Genomic DNA, 23,446 nt, shown 5'->3' with positions numbered 1-23,446 from the left:
TAGTGTGTTATGTCAAAATTTGTGTTTCAAAACAATGTACCGGTAATGTCATTTTTCATCTCTGGTAATCAAATTGAGAAAGTTACAAACAACCAAATTTTGTTTTGTTTTACTGTTTAAACAAAATAGAGCCAAAATATCTAGTTAAGGAAAAGGTCGGGACACCCGGCCCTCTATTAGTAACCCTTTGGCTTAAATAGCTGCATGAAGATGCTTTCTGTGACCTTCTACCAGAGAGATGAAGCTTATTCTAAGAGACAAAATCAAATAAAAAAAAGTGGAAACATGTTAAAAAAATGCTCAGCATTAACAGGGACCATTTGATTTATGTCGACCCAATAAAGCACTTTAGCACTGATCAATATAAAGGCTTATTGTTTTACCCCTTGTTTTATAGCACATTATTTTATTTTAGGACTTAGACTTAGACTGACTTTATTGTCATTTTGCATGCACAGGGTGTATACAGAACGAAATTTCGTTGCATACGGCTCAGGACAGTGTTTTGAGCTTCCAATGTTGTGAGGTTACTCCAGAATAAAATAAAATACAGTATAAAATATGAATATAAATCTAAATATAAAATATAAAGTGCAGGACTGACAGTAAAATAGAGGTGAATTTTCATATCCTATCATAAAAATGTTGTTATTTAAGGCATGTTTCCACTTCTATGTCTGTTGACACAATGAACAATGGTCAGGATCTGCTTATGAAATAGTAAATTATTCTTAAAACCTTCCCTTTTGTATTTCGTCCATTCCTTCAACTGTTCAAATAAAAAAAACATGTCAGCTGGATAAACCATTAAATTTATCTGGGAAAGGAAACATTCAAGTGTCTTTGGGGAAACACTAGAGTAACTGTGTATCTGTGTGGTTCTTTTGTTACATATGTTTGTTTTCTTCAAGTGTGCATGTGTTCAAAGGAGATTTGTGTGTGTGAAGTGTGTGCACACTGTGCAGGTGTGCAGTATATAGTTATATATATATTGTGCTGATGTAAATAGTGGAAGTAATTACTGCTAAACCTTGAATTATACTGTATATCAAAGTGTTACAGTCAAGATTAACTATTTATGGATATATTTATTAATTTATTTATTGCTTCATACATTATTGATGCAACCGCGGCCTCCAACAAAAGAAGATCAGGTGAACTTATATTAAAATTCAGCTCAGTAACTGTTGGTGTGTCCATTTTATCCTTTCTGATTAGGATTCATCGTGTAGTGGAACATGTCTGCGTTGTATGTCCCAACAAATTGCTTTCTGTTACATGCATGCACTCTGAGCACATCCTGTTATCGTATATATGTGGGTGTGTGTGTGCGTGTGTAAGAGTGAGTTCGACCTTTACAGTTTTGGTGTGTGAGTGAAACAAAATTCTGTATTTTAGAAAACACCTTCTGTAAGAGTAAATAAAGGGATTCAGTTGATGTCGTTCTGATTCCAGCAACATTGAGCTGAACAGTAGCAGCTGAAAGGACTGAGTTTCAACCTATACTGAGCCATGCAACTTCTCACATTTAAACTGTTTGCATTCTTTTAATCAACTCGGGGGCTACCTGTTCATGTTCTACTTTATGTGGATGAAATAAAAAATTTTGATTGAATGAAATCTGAATTTATGCTCACTTGGATTCTAAGTGTTTCAGGTTTTGCTCATCCTAAATGATTAAACAGAAGGTTGTCATTTAAAGCCTCACACAGCAGATGAAACGTCTGTGTAAACATAAAAAGAAGGTCAGCCTCTGTCCGTTCAGACTAAGAGGATTTTGGCAGGTAGACCGTGTGACTTTCAGATTTTATTTTGTATGAGATACATTTATTTTGCTGTGTATTTACCTTTAAAACTGTGTTGTAGACTGTGACAGTGTATAGTACATTTGAGGAATAAAATGGATTATGTTGCCTCTATATAGTGTGTTATGTCAAAATTTGTGTTTCAAAACAATGTACCGGTAATGTCATTTTTCATCTCTGGTAATCAAATTGAGAAAGTTACAAACAACCAAATTTTGTTTTGTTTTACTGTTTAAACAAAATAGAGCCAAAATATCTAGTTAAGGAAAAGGTCGGGACACCCGGCCCTCTATTAGTAACCCTTTGGCTTAAATAGCTGCATGAAGATGCTTTCTGTGACCTTCTACCAGAGAGATGAAGCTTATTCTAAGAGACAAAATCAAATAAAAAAAAGTGGAAACATGTTAAAAAAATGCTCAGCATTAACAGGGACCATTTGATTTATGTCGACCCAATAAAGCACTTTAGCACTGATCAATATAAAGGCTTATTGTTTTACCCCTTGTTTTATAGCACATTATTTTATTTTAGGACTTAGACTTAGACTGACTTTATTGTCATTTTGCATGCACAGGGTGTATACAGAACGAAATTTCGTTGCATACGGCTCAGGACAGTGTTTTGAGCTTCCAATGTTGTGAGGTTACTCCAGAATAAAATAAAATACAGTATAAAATATGAATATAAATCTAAATATAAAATATAAAGTGCAGGACTGACAGTAAAATAGAGGTGAATTTTCATATCCTATCATAAAAAGAAAACATTTCCATTCAATGAAAATAATTATAGATCTAAATCTGCCACAGTATGAATAATTTTGAGCTCAATTTTATATTTACGTTGACTTCTGATATCGTCAGTATCAAAAGTCACCGCAAGAGGGCGATAATGAGTCACTACGACACCACCACGTTTTCATGTTTTCAGCACATGATTGGTCTGTATATTCACATTTTGAAGTAAGATCAATTTTGTGTATAATATCTAAAATTGTATTTTTAAATAAGTGATTTATTTATTTATTTTTATTGTGATTTAAGGTCCCTGTTCAAAACTGCCGTTGTGGTGTATGTTACCGTTTACCGTTTATGTTTTGATCTTTAAGGTCAATCAATAAAAACGATAAATTTCTTACTGTATCTAAATGCAAGATTTGAATAAAAATCATTGTTTATAGAGACTTTTCCATTCACATGCATGTCCTGAATTGTCCAGAGGTGTAAGACAATAAAGAGGCCATTACAGAATTGTTTTTTGAGTAATTCAGGATATCCAGCTGAGCCGGATCTCAGTTGTTACATTCATGGAGAAAGAAGCTTAGAGTCTAAAAGCAGAGAGATGTTTCACATCAGGACAAAATGGGTTGGTCAAGTCGATGTGTTACCTATTTTCGCTCAAGCAACTTAAATAACATAATCCACAGGAAAAGCTCCTTTTTTTCAGTAACCCAGATCCATAATAATTATAATTATGGAAACATAATGAGTATTTTCCATGATGATGACAAACCATTGAATTAATTAAGCCTCTGTAAAATTAAACTGAAAATCTGTTATAAGGTGTTAACAGTCATGTTTTGAAATCAAATCTGTGTGATAAACTTTCATTGCTGTCAATTTTGACGTTTAAAGTTTATCATCTAGGGATGGCCTATCACAACTTGAATCTATTGGCTTAGATGGACTCTTTGGGAAGTAATTAGTCAAAATTGATTGTCTTCCTGATGCGGGGAATATGCTTGTGTAACTTTAGGTATCAATTAAGGTAAACTGTTAATTTACTTTAAAGTGTTGCATTGTTGTATAAGATTAATAAATAATACACGTCTCTAATGTTGATATAAAGATAAAGCAATGTCATAGTGAAGGCCACAGCAGTGTCTAGTATAGATGAAATGTTACCAACCTGTGGAGTTTAAGCTGTGCTACATCAAAATGTTTCTTTTCACTAGATTTCATGGTTAAATTCTTGGTGTGACTGGTTTTCTGTAGTGGCTCTGTAATCTGTTTGTGGGTCAGAATTATTCCAATTTTCATGCATGTCCGCTATAACAAAAACACCATCTTTAGGTTTATGTGTATGAAATTTTGAATTTCTTGATTCTGTCATAAGAACTCAAAAACAGCTTCAATTTAATGTGCATTTTGAAAATGCTTTCATCTGTAAATTAAGAAAGGTCGTCACCGTCTGAGTTGGATAAATGACATAAAGTTGTGTAATGTTTCACACCTGAAACATGAGAATGTTTGGACAGTTTGTGGATTAGCAGTAGCATGGCTGCCCTGTACATTGAGGCTATTAGTCCTTGAGGTAGCTGTTCATGGATCCTCTACCTATTTCCTGTCTGAATACTGTAAATATCAAAAACTTTTTAACATAAGACAATACTGAATGTGTTTTATTTTCCCCCACTAGCCTGCCAAATGGAACATTGTGGAATTTTGGTTCTTCAACTTTCAAATTATTTTTTGATACCTTCTCAAATTTTGACTAAAAGCTTCATTTTGTTGACAGAGAAAACTTTGTCTTGTGGTTTTAACTTTTTTTTTGTTTGAATTCATAATCTTCCCTTATTCTGCTAATGAATTGCCCAAAGACTCGCGTCTTTCTTCATTGAAACAAATGCGCAAAGTGTATTATAACCTAACTACGTGAAAAAAAGTCCAATAATACCGTGACAATCAGATCCCTGACTAGTGTGTGTAAACATCTGGCCACAACTGTGCAGCTGCACTGGATTGTGTTGAAGGGTCAAAGCTTAAGAAGCAACACGGACCATCAGAGTTTATCACTAGTGCACTCATCCAGCTCCCAGCTGTTCGATACCACGCCGTTAAATGAGTCATATTGGGTCAGGTTGGATGAGAGAGACAAGAAATGAAGTCAACAAGAGAAAGGAAAAAGCTGCGATGATGGAAGGATACAAAGAGCGAAGGGGTGGGAAAGTAACAGATGGACTTGGGCGGATTAGAGCGAATCTGGGTGGGTTTCTACTGGAAACCAGGAGCGATGCCGGAATCAGGAGAAAAATTCAGGAAACCTGAATCTATTATTCAAGAAGGTTGAGACAAACACAAAGTGAACGTTATCCAGCCTACAGGTATTGGTAAGTGACACTTCATTCCTAATTCGTTGCTATGATTTCTTGCTGTGTGAGATTTTTTGTTGATCAAAAAGTTGAGCTCTTCCAGCTGCGGCTGGATTTTCTAATCCCACCCCTAAGGGAAAAGATTTCAGCTCATTCTGATGAGACGCTTACAGAAGAGATCAACTAACACATTACTGCATGTTATTTCATCTGAACATCGGTGTTATTGATTCAAAAATGCAATGCAAAGTCAGATCAAATGTGTGAAGAAGCCCGAAAGAAAACCTGAATGATGAGCAAGCAAACTGTTGGGGTTCTGGAGAAACATGTTTTAGAACCACTTGCTCATATCAACTTGGAACAATTGATCGTTTAATTTAAAACAAATGAAATTACCAGGTATCTTGTTGCACATGTAGATTTTCAGTAGCCAAGATTGTTAATTAAAAATAATTAGCAGAACCTCCTTAAGCAAAAGTATAAATTAGATTCGTTTGAACAAGAGAGTGTTTTCTGCTAGGCAGACATTAAATAAAATCATAGCATGTTCACTTCTGAAAAGTTATTGTAACTGAGTCTGAACTCCACTTATTTCCTAAATTAAACAATTTAATTGTTTAATTGATAACTGTTTGCATGTCGTCTACAAAGTTTATTGTTTTGTCACCCGCTTCGGATGTTATCATCCCATAGAATGGCGATTATCAGTGGTTATCAGCCCCATTGAATGGCCTCAGTTGGTCCCTGCTCTACCTGCTAGCAGGCTGTTATCAACCGTTATATATCTCAAAAACATACTTGTTCAAATTACAGTTTCTGTGCAACAGAAATGAATGCCTCTGCACTAACTTCTGAAAAGTTATGTTGGTTTAATTGGAAACAATCTTACGGTTGATAGAAGCTACACAATAATTAACATAAATAGGTTGAGGAATGAATCTTATTGGTTTACTATTCTAATTCATTGTAAAAACAGAAAAAATAAATTATGTTAGCATCCAAAATTTGTTATCTTTTTATTTTGGATTTAGACACCTTGGTTTAAAATTATTCCTCTTGATAATTGTTTGCATGTCCTCTACAAAGTTTAATGTTATTATTTTTGTTGACTGATTCCTGGGGATTTAGGCTCATTTAGGATTATTAACAGAGTTGTGCATAAATGTCTTTGTAATTTGTTTAAAGGAGCAATGTTGTCTTAAAGAAGTCTTGACTAATAAATCATGGTTTCTGATGTTTATATTAACTTTTTAAAAACTTTTTCTGCTCTTTCAATCAACTCCTGTCCATATGTATGCCTTACTTTAGCAACGTGAAATGTGTGGTCCACTTCAGATAAGCAGAGTTAGGAATTGGGGAATAAAAACCGAAGTGCGAGACCTAACAGAACCTTAGCACATACAAAAACCCCCACAGTGTCCTGAGGTCTCTCAGGACCTGAGAGATTCATCATCCAGTGATCAGAGTTGTCACAAGTTTTATTAATTATCTTTAACCGTTGACCAACAGATCACATTTTGTTTTCTTTTTACTGTTTCTCTTCTTTAAAAACAGTTCACTACTTTACTTCATGGTAACAACGCAAATCTTCTTTGAAATATTTTATTGTGAGGTAAGAGAACCAGATAAAGGTTAGGGAACTAGGATTTGATGCATGAAGAGGTAAAATCGTGGGATTTTCGGTTGGATTCAAAGTTCAAATAAAATCTGAAATGAAGAAAATCCAATCAGTGCATCTCTAAAGTTTAGACATTTTTATAGATAGAGCAAGAGAAATTATAACAATTTTTGGTAAGCTGCTTTGTTGAGATAAAACTGCTTCATCTTTTGAATTGAGGAGCTTTTATTGAATTTCACAAGTCATACGATTGTTCAAACTAATCTAAATCTGGTCTTCTCTTTTAGGTGGTCAGCTGAAAATAGGCTTAAAAGTGATCAAAGTCCAAAGAAAAACTTTTAAATGCCTTTGGAAATATTGAACAGCTATTGATTTAGAAAAGAAAATGATGAATTATCACTTTTCATTTGCAAGGACTGGAACAATGAGTTGTTTGCCGATGAGTCACCATGTGAAGGCTGAAGATGCTACAATAAGGAGCAAAGTTTTGTTTTATTTGACTAAAATCTGTTTTCACAAAACTACATTTTCAATCCAGTCGTTCCACCGTAGACAGATGGATAAATAGGTCAACAGCATAACAGCTCTTAAGGTACAGATGAGCCAACATGAACTTCGCTTCACTTAGAGCTTTGCAGATAAGAGGTGAAATGTCTTCAAGAACCAAAGATTAATCCAAGTTGACTTCGGGTCAATCTGCCATGGCTACAATGACGTTATAGACGTATAATCTTTCAGGATATGCTTCAAGTTTTCTTGATGATTTTGGCCAGATGTCAACCTTCTTCTTCTCTTGTTCTCATGATAGGTGCAGCATGAGAGTCACCGGCCATTAATCTCCTCCACCTTACCCAAGATTAAAACAGATTTACTGGGACCCAGAGGCAGGCCTGAGATCCTGGACTAATCACTCCTTCTTTAACCCAATCCATCTCGGAGAGGTGAGGGAACAGGTTGAGAAGAGGGATGTACCATGAGGCTGGACCTGATTAGGTGTAAAATCCGGATTCTGAGATTTAAATCTGCCTTGGAGCGGAAAGAAGAACTCATCAGGAAGACGGATATCGGAGGAGCCTCAAGTCAACATGAAACACAGCTAGACAGGCGGCTGATGCTGTAATACTCTCAAGAAACAAAGATCTTAAATTTAAATCTGATAACCTGCTTTGTTCGCCTGGTAAATCCCAAGTTTCTGTAACAGACACTACAGCTGGGATCCTCCAGCTTCGATAAGGACGCAACAGCTGGAGCTCCTCATGCAACTTCCAGTCAGCACATCTGCCGCAACTTGATTAAAACCCAGCACTTTCTTTCCCTCTCTGTCCTCTGACCTCTCATCAGATATCTTTCCTCAGACCCCGCCCTCCTTCCAACTCTTCACCACTGCTCATCTTCCTCACTGACCTTTGTTTCTCTTCTGAAACATCCTTAATCTCCTTATTTTCTCCTCTTCTGCTCCTCCATGAGTCACTCTCAAACTTCCAATCAGCCTTCCTGCTTCTTACTTTTCACAAAGTTGTCCTAATCTTGTTCTTGAGGATGTTTCAGCCTGCTGACCTTCATCCCAATAGGTCACCAAAGCCGGTTGCCATTTTAGGGACATCAAGGTAAAACCGTCCCACCGCCTGCCACATTTCTCCACTGGCTTCATTCCAGTTGAGCAGTAACAATGCTGGAGAAAATGTCCAGACGTAACCGGACCCTGCTGTCCCTGGGTCTCACCTCTCTGGCCCTGACGATGTCCGTGTCAGCCTTCTGCAGTTCCTACTGGTGTGTAGGGACACACAAAGTGGTGAAGCCAGTCTGCCTGTCACCGGTCAAGATGAAGAACTGTGGAAAGAACAACAGCCAGCCGTACACAACAGGTGAGGCTGTGAGGGCTGGGGATGATCAAAATACCAGCTACAAGTAAAAAGATTTTCTTTGACATTAAAAGATGTTTTATTTCTCATTTTGAGTTGAGGGTCAATTTTCAGAGGCAGCTTTCTAACTCTGACCTTTGAGTCTTTCCATCATAAAAAAAATCCTCATTTCAAACACCTATCCAAACTTTGGTTGGGTGTTTGAAATTAGACACAACAGCTTGTCTGAGGTGTCACTCTTTTACTGTCATGACACCAAAGTTCTCATGAACCCAATGACTGTCGGCATTTTGAGAATCATAGTCAAGGGGTTAAAACTGGTTCATTGAAACTTTGTTACAAGCAACCAAAATAGAAAAAACAATCAATGGAAAAACAGAAAATTACAGAAGCATTCAACTTTCATATCTGGGAAATAAAGATATGGACAGCCTCTCATTAAAACAGAGAAGGGTCAACATTTTAAGGTTAAGTATCATTAAAGAACTCCAAAACCTCTTAACACTGAATAGATTTGATCAAAGTTTTATTATTAGTGATATTTAATTAATCTATCTTGGATATTCTGTGCATAATTAAGAACCATCTCTTAACATGTCAGCGTATGTAATCATGTAGCATTCTGTGACAAATATCACAGAGACTCTGTGGCATCTTTTAGCTGTGCACAACACATTATATGCAGCAGCATAATGTGAAACTGCAGGGTGTTCTCTGTGGAAAAATAATCCCCCAGCCAGTCATTTAATAAACAGGTTAAATTGGTAACCTAAGAGCTCAGTGGCAAAGCTTTGAATGTAGACATTGTCATACATAATTCACATAATCCCATGTATGCTCTAATCTCAGTAAAGTAATAAAAAAACACCACAGCTGACTTTAAGAACAGTGTTTGAGAGCTTTACATGCTGTCATACAGATGAATTATCACTTCATACAATTTTCTCATACTCCTGTAGTTACTGCATAGGAATACTTAAAACAACCAAAAGCCACATTTCTAGATTGTTTTAGGTTATATAATCTCAGTTTATTGTACTTTATAAAATATGTTAAACTCTTTTATCAAATCGATCATCTGTATTTTTTCCTTCTCAAACAGAGGCTCCCACCCAGGACCCCAAGAACCCGGTGTCCAATGTGACGCTGTCTCCACAGCAGAAGGAGGAACTGGCCCAGATAAGGAAAAATCAGTTGGCCAATGCCGTGCAGTATCTCTGGGAAACGGGCGAGGACAAGTACATGCTGAGATATTTCCACACGGGTTTCTGGCTTTCCTGTGAAAAACACAACGAAGGTTGGTGAGGCAGAGAGCCAAGAGGCTGAAAACGGATTCAGATGTTTATTTAATGTCTAAACTCATTTGTATTTAAAGTGAAAAAGAAAATCAGTAGTAATCATCTCCCAGAGCATTTTCGTCGTAATTTAAATAAATTCCCAAAATCTTGAGGGAATTTGTTTTAAGAATCTGGATTCTGAAAACAGTTTCTAAGAACCAACTGAATAATTTCTTTTCACTGCAGCATTTTATTTTATTTATGGGAGATCAAAGCACATAACTGATCATAAGAAATCTGTTTTCGAAAGATGCATATTAAATGACAGCTTTAGATTTAAAAAAAGTAAAGTTTGTTTATCATAAACATGAAAATAAAGTGGATAACAAAATTGGAACCTTTGTACTTTTTTGTCTTTCTTTAAGGTTAATTTACATAAACCTAAATGTATGTAAATGAAGACAAAGGTGTCTGATGTGCAGAAACAACTGTGTGGTTAGTGCAACTAATACCTACACCATAAAGCATGTACAGATCTGCAGAATCCAAATAGCAATCACTCGACTTAGATCAGAATAAAAGATTATAGGTTTCCAGAATTTAGGTGTTAAGCTGACAGAAGGTGGAAGCCATTGCACTGCATGTGCTCTCTTTTAATACTGTTTACATTATCTGAATCTGTTCATAAATCATTCAGAAATTAAATTAATTCAGGGAACCAGGTGACTTAAGATTGTATGTGGAACATCTTGTTTTTAGGAGATGATCAGGAAGAAAAGTGCCGCAGCTTCATTGAACTCACCCCAGGAGAGACACAAGGTTGGTGCAAAAACACTTGTTGGCTACATCAAATAATATAGAAAATAAACAATAATAAAAACACATTATTTCTTTTTTACACTTGCAGGTGTGCTGTGGCTGTCTGTTATCAGTGAGTTCATGTACATCGGCCTTCTGGCGATGGGTTTCCTCCTGATGTGTGTCGAAGCGATGTGCCTCTGTGCCAAGAAGGAGATGAGCTCCCTGAAGATCAACGCCTTCGCTGCAATGTGCACCGTCCTTTCAGGTCAGTGGTGAAAAATGTTGTAAACATTTTTTTATTTTTCTGGTTCAGTATACGCACTGGAGTAAAAACCAAAAGATTTAAATAAGTTCAAAAGTTTATCTCTGTTTTTATACACTTTGTTAGGTCGTTTTTTTTTTCCTCACCTCTTTTTTTTAAAGCGATTCCTTTTCCATGTTTACCAGGTATGATGGGGATGGTAGCCCATATGATGTACACCACGGTGTTTCAGATGACAGTGAGCATCGGACCAAAAGACTGGAGGCCGCAGTCTTGGGACTATGGATGGTCTTTTGCGTGAGTTAGTTTTTGTGATCTCCTTGTTTTGAATATTGTCCAAGGCTTATAGAACTACTTTGATTCTCACTGGTTTATTAGATCCATTAAAAAACCTCCTGTGTCCCTATCTGTAAAATGAAGGCAGTAACCAATCTCATCAGAATTACATTATATATATTTGTTTTTTTCTGTGTCTTATCTCGTAAGAACATTTCAACCAACTTTGAATAAATTCCCAAGGAGACCCTTAAAGTCCAGGTCTATCTCCAGGCATTGTTGTTTTTATAACACCGTATCACGTTATATTGGGAAATTAAATAAAAACAATGCTCAGTGTTGTTTTCTTTACTCTTTTCATGTCTCAGGTTAGCATGGCTTTCCTTTAGCTGTTGTATGGCAGCTGCTGTGGCAACACTCAACTCGTACACTAAGACCATCATTGAGATGAAGCACAGAGCCAGGTTGAGGCTGGAGGAGGCCCGAGCTGCTACCATCGCCCCTTCCTATGAGGAGGTTGTTCAAGCCGGAGGCGGAGGGCTTTACTCAGTCAGTCAACTGATTCATCTCGGCCAGCAGGGGGCCCTCATGGATCCACTGTGGCCAAGAGGAGTGGGACCGGCAGTTGGACCTTTGGCATGCAGTGCTGGTGGGGCCCTGCTGGTTGGAGGTGGAGTCGGGGGCATCGGGATGGGAATGGGAGGAGTTGTAGCTGGAGGAAGCACAGCTATTGGAGGAGCAGGTGGGATCGGTGTTGGAGGAAATGGAGTTGGGATGGGAATGGGAAGCACTGGTGGGACAATGGGGGCAATGGGAGGAGGTGGAATGGGAACAGGAAGAATGGTGGACTCTCACGGAGTCGTAGTTGTGGAGGGATGCGCCACAGAAGGATGTGAGGAGTGTGAGCGAGAGCTGGATGAGATAGATTACACTCTGCAGGAGGAAAGAGAGGACTCCATCTGCTAAAACTTACAGGACTAAGGACTGGTAAACAACACAACACATGAACAACACAACACAAGACTTGAAGAATCACCTGTATTAGGTTTTTTTGTACATAAACTGTCTTCGAGTTTTTAGATGTTAGGTGTGTCAGTTTCACTATCTCTAGACTAAGATTTCCAAACTTGAATGGCATGACTAAACTTTTTTTTTTTTATCATGTTTGGTCATGCCTCAGAAGTTTGCAATTACAGTTTGGATTTATTCATATTGCAGTCACATAATAAATATCCCTCAAGTCTTCTTCCTGAAGAGCTGGTGAGTATTGTCACAGTAAACCGATAACATAGATATCTTCAAAGTGGTATAAAAAAAGACGCAAAGAAAATGTCACTTGGGGTAAACTATCGGTGACATCAACACAAGCCTTGACATGTAGCACAGCTCTGAAGGGAAACTCATCTATTACTTAGAGTCATGGTGAAATGGCTGTTGAAATTTATGGTTTCAGTGAATAAATGATCTGGCTTTATACCATAATTTATTTAACTGTTGTCTCAAGTATACAAAACCAAACACCAAAGACTTCATATATTTTAAGAGAACAATTCCCTATCTGTAATGCTTTAGATTTAGCCTAACCTTACTCATACTCATATAAGGACATTTGCTGGTAATTAATCTAAGACTGAAAAATTCAAGAGATTTTGTGAATACATGATACAAGATGGTCACATTCCACAGCAGCTTCTTTAAGTTTACTCATCGTTATCAGGACAAGTAATAGAAAACTGAACCAGTTTACTTGTGTAAAACTAGCCTTACACTGACTTTTTATGTGAATGAATGTGTTTTATCAGTGATTTAGATAATCACAATTCAAAATTACAACTTCTCAGGGCAATTGATTTTAGTTATGTACTTTTTAGCCACAACTTTTCAGAAATACTTATGGACATGACAAAAGTTGCACATATGCACATGTAGTGACAGAGTGACAAGAGACATTTTGAATTTAGTGCGGCATGGATGCCCTGCTTCCTCCTGTTGTACAACTGCAGATATGAAAAATAAAAAACAAAACTGATGAAAGGTAGAAACACCAATTTTTCTGATTAAATTTTTATTAGTGTTCTGCAAAAAAAATGTGGATAAAACAGTATTATTTCTTTTATTTGGAGGGGTGAGGGTTGGGTTGGGTTGTGTTGGGTGTTGGAGACTTGGAGTAGAGTGACTCAGTTGAGGCGCTTTGGACATCTGGTCAGGCTGACCCCTGCTTGCCTCCCTCTGAGGGTATTTTAGGGCAGACCCAGAGTCAGCTAGAGAGACTTTATAAAAGCTTGGGAAAAGCTTTATGTTCCACAGAATAAGACAAAATGTTTCATTGGGGGAATAATATCCTGTTTTTTCTCCTAGACCTGAGACCCTCATGATCCAATCTCAAATAAGCTGATAACACAGGATGCTTGTTTTGGTCAAATATTCTCAATCAACATAGATTTTTCTGCTCCCATAACAAAAGACACAAACTGCCAAGCAGTGTCAAAAACTTTCTGGGAATAGAGTGTGATTGCTACTATATGGTTCGGTTTCTGCTTCTGAGAACGTGAAAAAGTCTATCTAGGAATACTGAAAAAAGTGAGATGACTGTAGCAGAGAGGTCTGGATTTTGAGACAGATGTTTTTAGATGTTGGACAGAAGATTACGTCAGTAATCTCTACCAGTGATGGAAATAAGACAGAAACAGAGAGAGGGATTGACTTAATTCAGGCAGTGAGGCGGAGATAAATTCAACTCTAAGGTTATCGAATGGCACTGTATGAGGACAGTAATTAAAAATGTAATTTAAGAGGTTAGATAATGCAGCAGTTATGCAACCTCAACCATATGGGCAGTAACCGGCTCCTGTATCATTAATTAGCAGCAGAATAATGTTGACCACAGCATTTTGCTTTTGTAATAAATATTTATGATTTTTCATAAACTGAAACATAAGTGAATTCGTCTGAATGAATCACAATTTAAGTCAGGAGATTTTGGAAGAATATTCCAACAATGACAATAAACAGAAAACTTGTGAACCTTTTTTCAAATATGTCTTTGCATTTTATTTGACATTAAAGCAAACAAATTCTAAAACCTCATTTGATCAGAATTTTATTGTTTCCATTTATTGAATATATTACAAAGGAACATGCAGGACAAACGCTAATTTTCATAGTCATCACATAAACAACAAACATGTAAAATTGTGCCCCGGGGTTAAAATAAAAATGGTAAAATACTAATTAAGCTAAAGTAATGAAGCGATATTGTATGTCGGTCAGGGTTCATAAACAATAACAATAATTATTATAATTAACTACTGAATTGAATACATCTTCAAAGCAAAATAAACCTTCATTGTATCCCTTTTTATTTGCACTAAATACTGGCTGCATCAGAAATTCATGATATATAAATGCATGTGTTTAAGTGTCAAATGGGTCCAGAAAGGTTTCTGTCCATTAAGCAGCAAAATGGACAGCAGTTTATAAATACCTGTTTACAGATACTTGTAAAGCATGTTGCATACTGATTTTTACAGTCAAAGTAATCTGTTTGCACTACTTCACTTTTTCCCAGTTTTTATTGTATCCTTCATATTTCAAACTACAAACAACGTGGACAGCACATGTAGACAGGCAACAAAACCAAGTAGGAAGTTACGCTTCAATACTTTTCAAGGGGCATTATGTGCAGTTATGTGTTCACATTGTGTGAGGATACCATCAGGTGCCACTGCATTTACAGAAAGACCGGAACCAGAGGGAAATGGATCAGTCAGACAAAAACGTTATTTTGAAGGTTCATACTGAATCAAACGGAGGGCGTCTTCATTTTCCAACAGTCCTTTGATGAACTCTCCTTCTGCAACTCGGTCTAGAGAAAACAAAATAAATACCAAAACATACAGTTACCCCATGATTAATGCATACTTATCCATTTTTGTACACACATTTAATAATAGAGTATAAATGTATTTCCGAAGAAATAAAAGATTTAAAATGATAGTGAGTAAGATTGTTCTGGTCAAACTGGAACAGAGATTTACAAATATTGAAAACAATTAGAAATGTCTGCAGTTTTTTAAAATCCTTTTGCATTTATGAACTTAATTAAAAACAAAGAAATTTCTGGCTCCAGTTGTAGACAATTGAAGAAGAACCAGATTTTTTTTTTAAAGATTTAAAACAAAAACTCATCTACCACTTTTGCTCTTGAGACATTTCACTACATTGTTTATTTGCTACCATCAATACTACTTCATCATACCGTTGTCACCCTTATCGAAGACTTTCCAGAGTTTGTTTGCCCTCTTTTCAGGCGTGTTTTCATCCTCAGGTAGATCACCCACCTCATCTGTCGGTATCAGCTTGAAAATTGACTGTAAAACAGGAAGGAGAGTAAATAAATTGCTCAAGTCAAAATAATGAGTTCTTCTGTGGATTTTCATCCAGCACTTTCTTCAGTTTCATCTCATTTCTCTGTTTCGTATATCTACATTTATTTACAACAAAAGTAACATCCTTCCATAAAGCCATTTATTTGGAGAGCATCTCTGGTTTTATCTAATTATATTTTCTCTTATCTTTTTCATTTATATTTGGCAACGAAACATGCTTACATGGAAAGTGGACAACTTTATATAGTTACAGCGGTGCTGTGTAATTGCTTAATTACTACAACACAAATGCTGCAAGGACATATAAAGAGTGTCAATTGAATGCTTTTATAACTGTAGATTGAGTGACATTTGCTTGAACTTTACTATGTTTTTTTTTTTGGTTGAGAGGACTTTGTGTAAAGTATATTCATATGAAACTACTTTCATAGATTTCAAGAAAATATAGTAGTATTTGTTTTAATGCAATTGTTTTATCCTCACAAGGACATATTACATGCACTTTTATTACGATTCTTGCATATCTTGCTTTAGTCACCATTTTGGATAAATTAAATAGGACATAACTTCCCTTCTAAGGTGTTTGAATGTTCAGAAAGATTTGAGACACAAAATCTCAAGAGCTGCTTTATAACATCCAGTCATTCGCACATTGATAATGGTAAGCTACAACACTGCAGCCACAGCTACCATGGGGCAGTCTGACAGAAGTGAGGCTGCCATGCACAGGTGCTACCGGGCCCCCTGGCCACCACCAGGCCCCTGCACCACAAATAGCAGACAAGGTGAGTGAAGTACTTTGTCCAAGGACACAACGACTAAGACAGACAGAGCATGGGTTTGAATCAAAAACCCATTACAGGACGAACTCTTCCCACCATCGCCCTGTTTTTTACATTATCTAATTGCAGTATCACTTTATCAAATTTTTTAAAAAGAGAAAAATTTAGCCTTCTCAGCAATTACTTTCAATATTTTGGCTTTTTAGATATTAGCTGCTTTATTGCTGTTGTAAATTTACCCTGAAAAGTGCATCCATGCAGTCAGTGTTACTAAGCTGTCTTCTGACTCCAGCATAAGCTTAAACTGTTTATCAGCGTGAATGAAAGTCTAATCCTGAAAATATGTTACCTAACCAGTGGAAGGGCCTGACCTTTTGGCTAAAAATAAATTAGGGAACTGACTTCAGACCAGACATGGACAAGAAACAAGTTCATAATGTGGTCACAAAACAACCATTATTGTAACAAAAGCAGGTTGGGAAATTTAACAAAATATTAATTTTTGACAAGGAACATTGCAGATTAATGTCCAAAAATGTTGGTACATTCAATTATTACAATTTGCCATTAAGAATCAAATCACTGAACTTAGAAAGTCAAAATCATTGGAAACCTGTACTTGTTTGTGTGTATAAATCTACATCAACACAGTGGCTCTACATCTCTTCTAAGAAAAGAAAGATGGTGAGAAACCTGGGGAGAATTGTAGGCTTTGTGAACTAACTCCGTCAATACAGATGTGCTACTTCCTTCACAGATCACAGTCTGTGTACTCTTTGCCATGGAATACCAATAAAGATCTGCAACTTTCCAATCATGCTAAAAACTGACATGTAAAATGTAAGGCAGATGTTTCTGATAGTCATTATCCTGTTATCAATTGATCTACTCCAGTTGTTTATGCTATGCTATGCTCTGAAAATATTGGAAATAATAAATAATAGTAAAAATATTTACAGTTTCACAGCCTGAAAATTGAAAAAACTATTGTCAAGCTCTATGTCGATGACACAGTTTTCTCCAGCTATGTATCCAAAACTCACTGTGCAGATTTCTGTGACCTCTGACTTGGTGATGTATCCGTTCTTGTCCACATCAAACAGCGAAAACGCCCATTCAAGTTTGCTCGTGGTCTTCCCCGTTCCAGTCATGTGGAGGGCAACGATGTACTCCTTGAAGTCCAGCGTGCCGTCATCATTGGTGTCGAAGGAGCGGAAGACGTGCTGGGCGTAAGTGTTTGCATCGCTATCCGGGAAGAACTTGCGGTAGATATTCTGAAACTCGTCTTTCGAGATGCGGCCCGATGGACACTGCTTTTTGAAGTTCTCATACCACTGGACAATCTCAGTCTCTGAGAACTTGGTGTTGAGTTTAAGGTCCTCAAGGATCTCCTTGGACACAGCTCCACTCTTGCTGTTACCCATTACTGCTGGTGTTGGAAATCTGTTTAGAGGTTTAACTTGTCGGCCCTTGGTTTTTCAATGGCACTTGTAGCACAACTTCAGCCTCTGAAGTTTCCTACTCTATTTTGTGAATTAGTAAAAGAAAGACTATTTATGAGACACAGCTAAAATGTTCTTGATGCTGGTGTTGGCCTGGTGTACAACTCGTAGACACAAATGCTGTGAAAAGAGCAGAAGGCACTTGGTAAGCTCATTAGGCCTACGATTAGATCCGGTAAGAGGTGTCAAGGACATGTTTTATCTTAGGTCAAATCTCAAATGCTTGTTTTTCGTTCAGTATGAAGTGGGTTCTCTGACATGTTGTAGAATCAAATCAGGTTAAAAAGTATTGAAATGCTGTGAGGTGAGATAGGAGTGGGTGTGAATGCTGAACATGTTTCACGTTATCGCAATATCATCCCATGTGTACTGCTATTAAATGCATCTCATAGATTTTAATATCTATACAACATAAATATACAAGAAAAATGAACAGCTGAAATGCTTATTTAGTAATTTTCATCTTTTGTACACACATTTACTCACTTAGTCCTAATTAGCCCAAATGATTGTAAAATATAATTTCTTTCCTGGTGACATATTTCTGTAATTATAGAGTTGTGTTAAACTATATTTGCAAACTACTATTATTCTAAAGTGTGTGGGGGTTTTAGAAATCGCTCTTCTAAATTATCATTCAATGGGCTAAGGGAGAAATTTAATAAAACAAATCAAAAAAACAACCAGAAAGAGACTTGAAATCTCTAGACACTGGTAATCCTCTATTGCTGCCCTAATCCAGAGTGACAAACGACTTGGAGTGACCTCAAATACAACCTCTAAAGCTGTAAGAGACACAGCAAAGGTAAGGGAGGCTGAAACTATAAGCTCTGCAGGCAAAAATACCAGGGCGGTGATAATAAATGGGAGAAAACTGATTTCTATGGTATTTTGGTGTTAGAGGTGACCCAGCTAAACATATGCTAGTTTGAGAGCAAATCCCCAAACTTGATTCCAGCTTTGTTTTTTTAGTTCTTCAAAGAGTTGCATCATTATGTTTTGCAGTAGTCAAGAATGTAATATGTAGTAGTTATATTTGCATAGGATTCTCAGTCACAGTAAATTAAGTGGCCAGGTAACATCTGATGTGTCCAGGGTGTACCCTGCCTCTCACCCAATGACTGCTGGAGAAAGGCAAGGATGGAAACATCTGACATTTTAACATTTCCAAATGTTAAAATTTTTGTTTTTGTGATCTGGAAGGTCATGACATTTTTCTACTAGTCAATGGAGAGCTCCAAATTTCCACCAGGTTTAGAAAAATATTACAAATTTTATTTTGAACATTGTAAAGTTGTCAAATGGTTCCAGCTATTAGTGGTTTGATAAAAGAACTTCCACTAACACCTCATATTTTTAAAAATTTAACATTGCATTTAAGTGGCATTTTGGACTGACTGATTATAGATATAATATGCCTCCTCAACAATGTTTTTTGTTGGGGGTTTTCAGTTATGTATTGACTTGAATTAGTAGAACAAAATTAATTCACATTGACAAGACACATTTTTAAGCAAAACTTGAAACTGGTTGTTTCTGAATTGTGACACAGTCTATAATAACATTAATATAAATATTTGTTTGAACAAATAGGAGTATACTAAATCGTTTTTTTCAGAATTTGAGAATTCTTCAAAATCTCAAACATCTATAGTTCTATACCTGAAAACAATGTCATAGTGTCATAAAGTAGAGTTTACCTCCAACTCAAAAATCACACTGAACATTTTAGAAGTTCCTCAGTCAAACTGAAGTGATTAATGTCTCATTATTCTGTGTCATCAAAGGAAACAATACCATTCCAAGATCTTCTCTCAATCATTTTTTAAAATAAATTCTATATTAAGTAAATGTCAATATTTCTTCAAATTAATCTTCTCAATCAGAACATTTCAAACCCAGTTATCATCCTTGAATCTTACAGCACATGCTAAATGATTTACTTCTACACCAGCTCAGTTTCAGGTATCTCAGATAAACACACAGAACCTCCAGACCACAATGGATAAAGGACAAGTCACTTATTCAACAGCAGCATAAAGCAACAACAGTGTGAACAAACAGCTTCCAGTTCGGTTTGTGTCCTACCTGTGTGAGCAGTGGAGCGGTTTGGTGCTAACAGTGATGCTCTGACTGTGAACAGCAGAGGAAATCAGGTTCCACCTGCTGAGATAAGTCAATTGGACCGGCTTCCCCCTCAGAGGCGGAGCCACATTAACATCCAGAAGAACTCTGACAGCTTCAGGAAAATGAATTTCCCTTTCTTTTTTGTAAAAGTTGACAAAGTCTACCTCACAAGTAGCTGCTTTGGATTTCTAGACCACCAATTGGTTAATGTCTTTTTTCTTTTTAAAATGACACTTTTTCCCCAAAACGTATAAAAATACATTCATTTTTAGTTAGGAATATTTTTAATAAACCTGTGATAAAACACATAAAGTTGAAATGCTGTGTAGTCAAAACTAAAGACATGGATGCAAATCAAGTACAATAAGAAACTTACTTGATTTATTTTTATTTAACTTTTGGTGGGCTCAGGAGAAATGCCTCACTCAGGGTGTCGTTGGTGGCAGAACTGCAACTGCTGAAGTTAACAGCAGGATCTTTGCCATGTTGGTGGAAATTGTAGGGCAGAAAGCAATAATCAGCCACAAAAACTTGATTTTTGAATAAAAAACATTGTTTTACATGCTCAACTACAAACAAAACAAGGAATATTTTATTGAAGGAGAGAGCTGTATGAAGTCATCCCTAGCCACACCAACAGCCCCTGGGCTGCACTTTGGACACCCCTGTCACAAAGGGCTCAAACTTTGAACAACAACTAAAGTTTACCACTAATCATTAAATATGGAAAAAATTACTATGACCTAAATATAAGCTTTAAGAAATACAGTACTGAGACATAGCATATGTACAACCTCAGGATTTTTTTAGGTCAGCTTTTGACAATGTCAGCCATGTTGAATAAATAAAATAATGTACAGAATTCTGAGCCAAATAACCTTATTAGGGTTTGTAGCAGCAGTGTTATAGAAAATCACTGATTTGTGTATTTGTGTGTGAAATAGTGTCACTTTACTCAGCTATATTACTTTAAAGGTAACGTTGGTTCTAAATCTCCAGTCTACCTGGTAGATTTCCAAGACACCTTGCCAGCTAATGGTGCTAATGTGGTGCCAGAGTTCCAGAGTTGATGAGTTGTGTTGTTGTTTTCTATAGAAAAGAGATTATTATTGATTTTTTTTAAAAACCAAGAAAGATAACCATAGTGCTCAAACTAAACAAATAGGGTATCATCAGGTCTGATCAGTTGGATGTTGCATGACTTGCCTAAAATTTCTGAATAAACATGACAGAATTCATTTTATCTTCATAGAGTGTAGGAAATATTTTTCATAATGTATCAGTTAGGTGTCATAATAATATGCACCTATAAAACCTTATTTAAGCAAATATGTGTTTTTGACAATCAAATTGAAACTACACAAAAAATGTTCCGAAACGGATTGGAAATGAGTTGTGATCTCCGAGCCGCCTTCGCACCTGCTCAGAGCGAGGTGTGGGTTTCCTTATGTACAGATTTGCAGTTACAGCAAAGCAGATGGAGGATTCAGCAGTCAACACTTAGTTAATTAAGAGCATTTAAATCCCGTACCGACTGCAGCAGAGCCACCCTCCACCCACCGGATTTAAACCGTTAAGTCCTGACCTGATCAAAGGTTCACAGTAGTTTTGGAAACAACTATGCTTTATTTTTACCACTACTAAATCCTACAGAGTAATTGTGGTTCAGTCAACTGGCTTATTTTAAGCTGAAGTTCAATGCAAGTCAAAGTGCTGCAGGATATTTACTACCTGCTTGTCTGCACACATCTTCCCTCCGTAAAAGCCTCAAACACAATGTCTATCCGCCGGACAGACATTGTGTTATCAACGATGCTATTTTACAGCTATGGTTAAAAGTAGAAAAGATATTTCATCTAAGCTCAACTGGACCAGTGCTGGTCAAAAAATGTGTAAAAATAATTGGCCATTGTCAAAGGAAGATCAATTAAAGACAATCAGAAAGCCCAAAGAGAGATTGATCAAAACTAGTTGAAGATATTACACACATGTAAACCTTTAGAAAGGAAAACATGTAGAAAAAAAAATATGAATCAAGACTTTTGTGCTGTTTGTACATTCCATGTGTGTTAATTGTTTTATACAGATAATTATCAAAATTATTACCATTCTTCAGCTTTATTTGTAAAAAAAAAAAAAATCCTTTTGAGGGAGGGTGGAGTTAAGGAAGGCTCCAAGCAATTTCATTTTTCAAAAGTTGAAACCAAGTTTTTAAATACACTGGATAAAATACAATTCTTTCTCACGGTCTGATATTATGTTTAACAAAATGCCAAAATAAAGAGAAAATATTAAAATTTTAATTTGTAGGAAATTTTTTTAATATATATATATACAAATCTTTATACTCTCAAATACTTTGACCTGGTCAAATCTTTTTTCTTTGTCTTTCCCACTTCACTTGTAAGCCATATTTTTGTACAACTTTTTGTGATCTGGGTCATGTTTGAACTTTGCTTTAAGCTCTATGTTTAATCCATTCCACAATTTCACTGCACACACAGAAATGCAAAAGTGTTGCTATGACAAAATGTTTTACATTTTACATTCATCTCAACAAGAAAATCATATTTGAATCCAGCCAGGGAATAATTTGTTTATTATTTTGTATGTTATTTGTTCTGGCAAAAAGTGGAAGAGAGCAGATAAGTATTTAATGTTTTTGACATCAATGAGGTTGCATAACTATCTCCCCAGGGCTATGTCAAATAATTCAAGAGCCACTGCACAATTTAATATCTAAAGTAACTTTGTGGTCATTTAAAACAGTTGGATCTTGCAGAATGACTTTGTAAATGTTTTATAGGAGGTTTTCCATCTTATTTTGTTACTTTCTTTCACCCTGTCGGTGCTCAGTCCATTTACATGCAGTTAAACTTAAATAACAGCTTTATATTTAACAAAATAACAAGACTTTTTTTATTATGATGCTTTTCATGCCAATTTGTTGACATTGACATAAAGTTACTCTTAATTTTGCTCTTTTCTGAGGTAATTGTTTCAAGCAAGGCCTTTATTTTTTTTCATCAGTGCATATCAAAGATATTGTGCATCAAAAGAATAATTAATTTTTGCATTTTTTTAACCTTTTTTGTATTTCAAAAGGAAAATAAATTATCTGGGACTAATACAAGGTCTTGAAGAACACCATCATTATCTTTTAATTACCAATAGACAATTCATTAGGAAAGGAAAATATGAAATATATTTCTAAGGTAAACTGGCCTTAATGCAATCAAAATAATTTAATATTTTTGATGTAAAATGGTGGTAGGAGAGGAAATATGCTCAAATATTAGCAGGAATGTTTTTGTAGAAATTAGGAAAAACTACAAATAATGAGTTTGAGTTTGTTGAGGTTATAAAATCTAAGAGCTGCTTGGAGGGAGGATCTGTGACAACACTCCTTTGTGAACCTGTCACTGAATGAGTTCTCCAGTTCAGCAACAGCTTGATGCATGGTGAGAAAAACACTGTCTGGATATTATTTTAACCAGAGTTCTTCTGCCACCCACCACCTCCAACGGGGCATCCGACCTAGACGGAGCTGGCCTTCCCTTCCTAATGAGCTTATCCAAATGCTGCCTTTCAGCAGTAGATAAGCTGCTGCTCCGACACAAAACACCATAAAAGATGTCTGATGTCAATGCAGAGA

General features: G+C 36.3%; 2 protein-coding genes across 3 annotated transcripts; one reads left to right on the top strand and one right to left on the bottom strand.

The window, feature by feature from the left end:
- Positions 1-4,618: 4,618 nt before the first annotated feature.
- LOC114155445 (germ cell-specific gene 1-like protein) lies at positions 4,619-13,021 on the top strand. 2 transcript variants are annotated; one of them, XM_028035315.1, is made up of 7 exons: positions 4,619-4,914; positions 7,323-8,379; positions 9,479-9,673; positions 10,413-10,472; positions 10,561-10,719; positions 10,902-11,013; positions 11,361-13,021. In XM_028035315.1, the coding sequence occupies exons 2-7, from the start codon at positions 8,184-8,186 to the stop codon at positions 11,956-11,958; spliced, it is 1,320 nt and encodes a 439-aa protein (XP_027891116.1). In that variant the 5' UTR covers positions 4,619-4,914; positions 7,323-8,183; the 3' UTR covers positions 11,959-13,021. The 2 variants fall into 2 exon arrangements, with proteins under 2 accessions (XP_027891116.1, XP_027891117.1); XM_028035316.1 differs by lacking the exon at positions 4,619-4,914 and having other exon boundaries at positions 7,143-8,379.
- Positions 13,022-14,018: 997 nt separating this feature from the next.
- Positions 14,019-19,859, bottom strand: LOC114155403 (recoverin-like). The gene is made up of 4 exons (XM_028035271.1): positions 19,753-19,859; positions 17,206-17,784; positions 15,251-15,362; positions 14,019-14,857 (listed from the first exon to the last, which is right to left on the bottom strand). Exons 2-4 carry the CDS (start codon positions 17,584-17,586, stop codon positions 14,772-14,774), a joined length of 579 nt encoding a protein of 192 aa, XP_027891072.1. The 5' UTR covers positions 17,587-17,784; positions 19,753-19,859; the 3' UTR covers positions 14,019-14,771.
- Positions 19,860-23,446: the final 3,587 nt, after the last annotated feature.

Source organism: Xiphophorus couchianus, chromosome 13 (genome assembly GCF_001444195.1).
Source record: "Xiphophorus couchianus chromosome 13, X_couchianus-1.0, whole genome shotgun sequence".
Classification (NCBI taxonomy): Eukaryota; Metazoa; Chordata; class Actinopteri; order Cyprinodontiformes; family Poeciliidae; genus Xiphophorus; species Xiphophorus couchianus.
The sequence above is the reverse complement of the archived record's forward strand: the minus strand, read 5'-3'. Positions and strand labels throughout refer to the sequence as shown.

Coding starts and splice junctions, on each gene's coding strand:
- LOC114155445 (XM_028035315.1), top strand. CDS start 8,184: ATGCTGGAGAAAATGTCCAGACGTAACCGGACCCTGCTGTCCCTGGGT. Junction 8,380..9,478: donor CAGCCAGCCGTACACAACAG/GTGAGGCTGTGA, acceptor CTTCTCAAACAG/AGGCTCCCACCCAGGACCCC. Junction 11,014..11,360: donor GACTATGGATGGTCTTTTGC/GTGAGTTAGTTT, acceptor TTCATGTCTCAG/GTTAGCATGGCTTTCCTTTA.
- LOC114155403 (XM_028035271.1), bottom strand. CDS start 17,586: ATGGGTAACAGCAAGAGTGGAGCTGTGTCCAAGGAGATCCTTGAGGAC. Junction 15,363..17,205: donor AGGTCACAGAAATCTGCACA/GTGAGTTTTGGA, acceptor CCTGTTTTACAG/TCAATTTTCAAGCTGATACC. Junction 14,858..15,250: donor CTTCGATAAGGGTGACAACG/GTATGATGAAGT, acceptor TGTTTTCTCTAG/ACCGAGTTGCAGAAGGAGAG.